The sequence below is a fragment of the Physeter macrocephalus genome, chromosome 16 (genome assembly GCF_002837175.3).
Source record: "Physeter macrocephalus isolate SW-GA chromosome 16, ASM283717v5, whole genome shotgun sequence".
NCBI lineage: Eukaryota > Metazoa > Chordata > Mammalia > Artiodactyla > Physeteridae > Physeter > Physeter macrocephalus.
This window is the reverse complement of record NC_041229.1, coordinates 66,936,769-66,945,251: the sequence shown is the minus strand read 5'-3', so window position 1 is coordinate 66,945,251 and position 8,483 is coordinate 66,936,769. Positions and strand designations below refer to the sequence as shown.

General features: G+C 44.0%; 1 protein-coding gene across 1 annotated transcript in view; it reads right to left on the bottom strand.

The window, feature by feature from the left end:
* Nucleotides 1-349: 349 nt before the first annotated feature.
* The window catches only part of PARVA (parvin alpha), a 191,151-nt gene continuing 183,017 nt past the window's right edge, over nucleotides 350-8,483 (bottom strand). Inside the window, exon 13 of the mRNA XM_024119104.3 lies at nucleotides 350-856. Within this exon, the coding sequence (XP_023974872.1) occupies nucleotides 780-856 (77 nt within the window). The 3' untranslated portion in view covers nucleotides 350-779. The remainder of the gene's footprint in view (nucleotides 857-8,483) is intronic.

The following is an 8,483-nucleotide window of genomic DNA, read 5'->3' as shown; positions in this document are numbered from 1 at the left end:
CACACATACACACACACACACACACAAGAATAGAATGTGCAGCGACTCCTGCCACACACACACTATTAATTGGGTGAAATTTGATTTGCCAATTTCAGTGTGACTCACTGAGCCCTGACATAGCCTTCCTGGTGGTGAGATCAGGGGGCTCCTGTCTTCTTGGAGGGCACAGGTGCACACGTACACACACACACACACACACACACACACACACACACACACACACACACACAAGAATAGAATGTGCAGAGACTGTAATGCAACGGGCTGGTTATTAACACATATGTTCTTCAAAGAAGAAAAACAAATGGCAGCTTCTGGCAAGTCATGTAACCTCTCTGAGCCTCAGTTTCTGTATCTGTAAAAGGGGCTGATAACATCTGCTTCAATGGAAGTCATGAGTATTCGTGAGTTTGAGTAGCTCAGAGCACTTAGTGTGGTGCCCAGCCCGTAGGTTACACCCATTAAATGGTAACTATTATCTTTATTTTCATCTTCTGAGGGTGGGTGGGTGGGCCCTTGTGCCTAAGTTGGTTGCAAATCACACTGAGGGAAATCTGGACCTGGCACCAGGATGGTGACAACCTTCACAAGCCATTGCAGGGTCAGCTTTAGAGCCTGGGAGGTGTGGGTCAGCCCACTGAGTTACTGATCATTTCCTTCCTAATCTCAGTTTCCACTACCTCTGGGAATAGAGCAGGCGGACTTGGGAGAGAGCACAGAGCAAGAGACAGGAATAAGCAGGTTAAGGCGGTTCAGGGGACGGTCCAGTCTGCCTCTCACTCCACGTTCCGGTACTTGGTGAAGAGGTTGTACAACACTCGCAGTGTGGATTTCAGGTCACAGTTGACGATGTCTGCATAGAAAACAAAAAAACACATTGCTTCAGCGGTGCCACATGTGGCCCCAAACTGGCGTCGGGTGTCCTCTTCCTTCTGGCACCCACCACGTGCCCAGCGTGGTCCTGGGGAGGGTGTCTCCCCTTCCCACAGGACATCATTCTGTGCTCCTGAAGAGCTAGCTCCCTGTCCTGCTGGGAGAGAAGAGCATCCCCATGAGACAATCAGGGGCAGGTGGGTGTTGGAGGATGGGCAGTGTGTGCAGCAAGAATTCAGAGCAGGGGGCAGAGGTGCTGGGGCATGGGCGTCTCATCTCACCGAAAGAAAGCAGACCCCAGAGCACGTAGTCTTCGCCCTGGAAACAGAGTCCCAGGCGAGAGGACCCTGACCCGACTCTGTGCCCCGAGTCTCACCTGTCTCTCGGGGCCCCTCCCCCTGTGCCTTCACCCTGCCCCACAGAGCCAGCCGTGAGGGGTGGCAAGGAGGGGAGGGCCTGCAGCTACACTGGGGGACGAGGTGGCGAGTTAGGACTAAGCTGCCTCTCCCTTAAGACGGGAGGGAGGGCCCCTAAAGGGCAGAGGAGCCCACCCGGCAGGGAGTACTCAGTAGATTATGTGTCATCCGAAAGATTAAGGACAGAGCAAGGCGGCCGGGTTTGAGGCTGGGAGCTGGATTATATTTTCAGGAGAGTTCCACCGTGGGTCCTGAGCTTTCAGACAACCATTTCCTCCCGCCCTCACTTCCCCTGACCCCTCCCTCTCTTCCTTCTCTTTACTGGTCACCTCCTCTGGCTGCCCCTCTAACCCTCTGTGGACTCCTCTGCCTTCTCCTCCCCGCCAAGGCCCCACCCTGCGCTTGCCCCTCTGCACTCACACCCCTGTGGGAGCGCCTTCTGAGGACATGGCGTAGTGAAATCATAAAGAAAGGAACTCTGCCTACTACTTAGGGATGCAGACTGAGGTAATAGAAGGAAAAGGAAAAGTTTAAAAAAAAAAAAAAAAGAAGGAAAAAGGCAAAAGCCCGATGACTATACACGTCAGGAGAGTTGAGGTTGAACATTATGTCCAAAAAGGGCAAGCGGAGGGAAGTCTGGGGAGCTGGGATTGCTGTATCCCTTGAGCTGGGTGCTGGTTACATGGTGGCTCGTTGGATAATATTTCACCAAAGTTATTTGAAAAAAACCCTAACTGTGCAGAAGGTCTGATGAAGTGAATGATGTAAGAGAAAATAATAAATGCTCTGGGTTTCAAAGGTGGGAGGCTGAGTCACCGGGAGGGAAGGGACTGGGGGACAATGTCAGGGCTCCAGCAGCGGCATGGTCAGCGGGACCAGCAGAGCATCCAGGACCAGCAGAGCGGGAGGCTGGTGGCTCTGGCAGGCTGGGCTGTGGTCCCAGGTCTTAGCCTTGGGACTCTTGCAGTTGTAGCTGCCACAGTCAGGTGTGCCCAGGCCCTAGGCCCCGCAAAGATCAACACCTACTGGGCCATAAGCCAAGGGCCCAGGGCTGGGGAATCTCCTTAGGGCTCCCCAAACCCCTGGGCCCCATCCTGCCTGCCCCCTCCCAGGCCTTATCCCAGGTGTAGACCAACCCTACTCCACCCCTGCTGGGCTCAGACTCTGCTCCAAGCTCTCTTGCCGATAGATCAGGGGCTCGGGGACCACCCGTGAGGCCTGGAGCTCAGCTTCCTTTCTGCTCCCATGTTGGTTTGTGCACATATGTGAGCCTCCACCTTGGACCCTGCCCAGTGGCTGAGCCCTGCTACCTTGCCTTGCTCATGCTGAATCACCCTCTGTCAGGTAGGGTCCTATGCCCTCTGGGCTGATTCCTGTCCTCCCCTGACTGCTTGGTGATGAGTGTTCCTTAAATTCCACCCAAGTCAAAGATTAGGAAGTTACCCTAAGAAGGAACTGCTAGAAAGGCAGACAGGGACAAAGGTGAACTCACTAAGGGAGTGAGCGTGAAGGGGAAGGTAGGCTGACACTGGGGCCACTGCAGCAGGCTCCTAACTGGGCTCCTCAAAGTCTCTTGCCCTCTCCAGTCCATTCTACCCACTGCAGCCAGACTATTTGGCTTCTGGGTATGGTTGTGCAGGATGCACACTGCACAACTCCAGGGCACATCATTCATATTTCCAAGGTATCATTACCACAGACTACAATATAACTCTGGCCCCAGGGATGGTGCAGGTCACAACTTGTATGCCCATACAGCTATTTCACATAAGATAAAGTCCAGAATCCTAATCCATGGTTTTACAAGGCAAAAGCTGACTCCGTCCAGTCTCACTTCATGCCAGATTCCCCGTCATTCACTCTGCACTGGTCACAGGGGCTTCCTTTCACAACGTGCCAATAGGCCGTGCTCCTCCATCATCTTGGTCTCTGCACATGCTGTTGCAACATCTAGATTGTTCTTCCCACATAGCTGCCCCCTGATCCTCTTGCAGACCTCAGCTCAAAGCACTGCCTCCTGAGTGAAGCCTTGACACCTGGCCTTGGTGAGGGCACCCTGTCTTATGTTCTCAAAACCCCCGCACTCTCCCTTCATAGCACTCACTCCAGTTCTCAAGCAGTGGTTTGTGTGCTTATCTGATGAAATCTGCCTCTGCTCGGAGTGTGACCAACGTGACTGCAGAGACTTGATCTTGTTTTGCTCCAGTGCCTAGCCCAGTACCTGGCATGCACAGACCTCAAAAGATATTAATAAATAAATGCATGAATGATTTCCCAGTGTCCTGGAAGCCAAGAAAGAAAATTCCAGAAAGAGGAGATGACCAATAGAGCCACATGCTCCCAAGAAGGTGAAGAGGGTAAGGGCTGGAAAGAGTTCCCAGGGGACATGGTCCTGCTGGTGGCTTGGGAGAGAGCAAGGCCATGTGCAGGTGGTGGCAAGGTGTTAACAGCAGAATGGGCAGATGAGAGGTGGAAGCAATGGGCATGGGTGCAAAGGATGAACTTGGGAGCCTGAGGAAGGATAGCTATGGATGGAGGCAGGAGGATTTGTTGTTCCCTTTTAAAGACAGAGTTCTAAGATTGCTAGAGAAAGAAAATGTCCAATATGGGAGAATGTTTCAAAATGACCATTTAACTTACTCCTTAATTTATTTCTTTTTCCTTTTATTGCAGTATAGTTGATTTACAGTGTTATATATTAGTTTCAGGTATACAACACAGTGATTCAATATTTTTATAGATTTTACTCCATTTAAAGTTATTATAAAACAATGGCTATATTTTCCTATGCTGTACAGTATATCCTTGTTGCTTATTTATTTTAGGCGTAGTAGTTTGTTAATCCCCTACCACTATCTTCCCCCTCCCTCCTTCCCTTTCCCCCCAGTAATCACTAGTTTGTTCTCATATCTGTGAGTCTCTGTTTTGTTATATTTATTTGTTTTATTTTTTAGATTCCACATGTAAGTGAAATCATATAGTATTTGTCTTTCTCTGGCTTATTTCACTAAGCATAGTATTCTCTAGGTCCATCCACATTGCTGCAAATGGCACTATTTCATTCTTTTTTATGGCTGACTAGTATTCCATATTATATATGTACCACATCTTCTTAATCCATTCATCTGTTGATGAGCACTTGGGTTGCTTCCATGTCTTCGCTATTGTAAATAGTGCTGCTGTGAACATCAGGGCGCATGTATCTTTCTTTTTGAATTAGTTTTCATCTTTTCCAGATATATACCCAGCAGTGGAATTGCTGGATCATATGGTAGTTCTATTTTTAGTTTTGGAGGAAGCTCCATACTGTTTCCATAGTGGTTGCAACAGTTTACATTCCCACCAACAGTGCAGAAAGGTTCTCTTTTCTCCACACCCTCTCCAGCATTTATTATTTACAGACTTTTTGATGGTAGCCATTCTGACAGGTGTGAGGTGATATCTCATTATTGTTTTGATTTGCATTTCTCTGATGATTAGCCATGTTGAGCATCTTTTCATGTGCCTGTTGGTCATCTGTACATGTTCTTTGGAAAAATGTCTATACAGGTTTTCTGCCCTTTTTTTTTTTTTTTTTTTAAATGAAAGCTTCTTTCTTTCTTTCTTTCTTTTTGGCTGTGTTGGGTCTTCATTTCTGTGCGAGGGCTTTCTCTAGTTGCGGTGAGCGGGGGCCACTCTTCATCACAGTGCGCGGGCCTCTCACTGTCGTGGCCTCTCCTGTTGCAGAGCACAAGCTCCAGACATGCATCTGCCCATTTTTTAATCAGGTTGTTTGACTTTTTGATATTGAGTTGTATGAGCTATTTATATATTTTGGAAACTAACCACTTATTGGTACTATCATTTGCAAATATTTTCTCCCATTCAGTAGGTTGTCTTTTCATTTTGCCAATATTTCTTTTGCCGTGCAAGTTTTTAAGTTTAATTAGGTCCCATTTATTTACTTTTGCTTTTATTTCTTTTGTGTTAGGAGAGCGATCCCCCCAAATATTGCTACAACTTATGTCAAAGAGTGTTCTGCCTATGTTGTCCTCTAGGAGTTTTATGGTTTCAGGTCGTAAATTTAGGTCTTTAATTCATTTTGAGTTTATTTTCGTATATGATATGAACAAGTGTTCTAATTTCATTCTTTTAATGTAGCTGTCCAGTTTTCCTTGTACCACTTACTGAAGAGACTTTTTTCCATCGTATATTCTTGCCTCTTTTGTTGTAGATTAATTGACCACAAGTGTGTGGGTTTATTTCTGGGCTTTCTTTTTTTTTTTTTTTTTTTGTGGTATGCGGGCCTCTCGCTGTTGTGGCCTCTCCTGCTGCGGAGCACAGGCTCCGGACGCGCAGGCTCAGCGGCCATGGCTTACGGGCCTAGCCACTCTGCGGCATGTGGGATCTTCCCGGACCGGGGCACGAACCTGTGTCCCCTGCATCGGCAGGTGGACTCTCAACCACTGCGCCACCAGGGAAGCCCTGGGCTCTCTATTCTATTCCATTGATCTATGTGTCTGTTTTTGTGCCAGTACCATGCTATTTTGATTACTGTAGCTTTGTAGTATAGTCTAAAGTCGGGGAGAGTGATTCCTCCAGCTTTGTTCTTTTTCTCGAGATTGCTTTTGCAATTTGGGGTGTTTTGTGGTTACATATACGTTTTAGGATTATTTGTTCTAGTTTTGTGAAAAATGTCATGGGTATTTTGGTAGGGATTGTGTTAAATCTGTAGATTGCTTTGAGTAGTATGGACATTTTAACAATATTAATTCTTCCAATCCATGAACATGGGATATCTTTCCATTCCTCTGTATCATCTTCAATTTCCTTCATAAGTGTTTTATGGTTTTCAGATTATAGGACTTTCACCTCCTTAGTTAAGTTTATTCCTAGGTATTCTTATATCCTGCAACTTTACTGAATTCACTTATTAGTTCTAATCGTTTTTTGGTGCAGACTTTAGAGTTTTCAATACATAGTATCATGTCATCTACAAATAGTGACAGTTTTACTTCTTCCCATCTGGTTGGATGCCTTTTATTTCTATTTCTTTTCCAATTGTTATGGCTAGGACTTCCAAACTATGTTAACCAGAAATGATGAGAATGGGCATCCCTGTCGTGTTCCTGGTTCTAGAGAAAAAGCTTTTAACTTTTCATTGTTGAGTATGGTGTTAGCTGTGAGTTTGTCATAAATCGCCTTTATTATATTGAGATATGTTCCTTCTATAACAACTTTGATGAGAATTTTTGTCATGAATGGATGTTGAATTTTGTCAAATGCCTTTTCTGTGTCTATTGAGATAATCGTGTGATTTTTATCCTTCTTTTTGTTAATGTGATGTGTCACATTGATTTGGGGATATTGAACCATCCTTGCATTCTTGGAATACATCACACTTGATTTTGGGATTTTTATATTGTTTAATTTGGTTTGGTAATATTTTGTTGAGAATTTTTGTTTATATTTATCTTAGATATTGGCCTGCAATTTTCTTTCTTTCTTTTTTTTTTTTTTGTAGTGTCTTTGCCTGATTTTGGTATCAGGGTAATGATGGCCTTGTAGAATGAATTTACAAATGTTCTCTCCTCTTCAATTTTTTTAATAGTTGAGAAGGATGATATTAGTTCTTCTTTATATGTTTGGTAGAATTTCCCTGTGAAGCTTTCTGGACTTTTGTTTGCTGGGAGTTTTTTTCTTTTTGTTTGTTTGGTTGGTTTTTTAAAATTACAAATTCAGTTCACTACTAGTGATCACTCTGTTCAGACTGTTTCTTCCTGATTCAGTCTTGGAAGGTTGTATGTTTCTAGAAATTTGACCATTTCTTCTAGGTTGTCCAATTTTTTGGCATATAGCTGTTCATAGTATTCTCTTATTTTTTTTTTTTTGTATCTCTGTAATATTGGTTGTTATTTCTCTTCTTTCATTTCTTATTTTGTTTTTTGGGGTCCTCTCTTTTTTTTTCCTTGATGAGCTTGGGTAAAAATCTGTCAATTTTGTTTATCTTTTCAAAAAACGCCAGCTTTTGGTTTCATTGATATTTGGGTTTTTTTTTTTTTTTGGTCTCTGTTTTATTTATTTACTATCTGATCTTTATTATTTCCTTCCTTCTGCTAACTTTGGGCTTTGTTTGTTCTTCTTTCTCTAATTCCATTAGATGGTCAGTTAGATTGTTTATTAGAGATTTTTTTCTTATTTCTTTAAATAGTCCTGTATTGCTATAACGTTCCCTCTTAGAACTGCTTTTCCTGCATCCCACAGATTTTGGAAAGTTGTGTTTCCATTTTCGTTTGTCTCAAGGTATTTTCTGCTTTCTTCTTTGATTTTTTCATTGACCCACCGGTTTTTTAAAGTAGAACATTGTTTAGTCTCCATGTGTTCGTGCTTTTCCCATTTTTCTTCCTGTAACTGATTTCTAGTTTCATACCATTGTGTTTGGGAAAATGCTTGATATAATTTCTATCCTCTTAAATTTGTTGAGACTTGTTTTGTGGCCTAGCATGTGCTCTATCCTGGAGAACATTCCATGTGCACTTGAAAAAAAATGTGTATTCTGCTGTTTCTCGGTGGAATGTAGATATCTATTAGGTCCAACTAATCTAATGTGTCATTTAAGACCACTGTTTCCTTACTGATTTTCTTCTGGTGATCTGTTCATTGATGTAAGTGGGTATTAAAGTCCCCTAGTGGGACTTCCCTGGTGGCACAGTGGTTAAGAATCTGCCTGCCAATTCAGGGGACATGGTTTCGAGCCCTGGTCTGGGAAGATCCCACATGCCGTGCCACAACTACTGAAGCCTGTGTGCCTAGAGCCCGTGCTCCACAACAAGAGAAGCCACTGCAATGAGAAGCCCACGCACTGCAACGAAGAGTAGCCACCACTTGCTGCAACTAGAGAAAGCCCGTGTGCAGCAACGAAGACCCAACACAGCCAAAAAATAAATTTAAAAAAGTTCCCTACTATTATTGTATTACTGTCAATTTCTCCCGTTTTGTCAATGTTTGCTTTATATATTTCAGTGTATATATGTTAACAAGTGTTATATCCTCTTCTTGTATTGATCCCTTTATCATTATTTAATGCCCTTGTCTTTTGCTATAGACTTTGTTTTAAAGTCTTTTTTTTTTTTTTTTTTTTTTTTGCGGTACGCGGGCCTCTCACTGTTGTGGCCTCTCCCGTCGTGGAGCACAGGCTCCGGATGCGCAGGC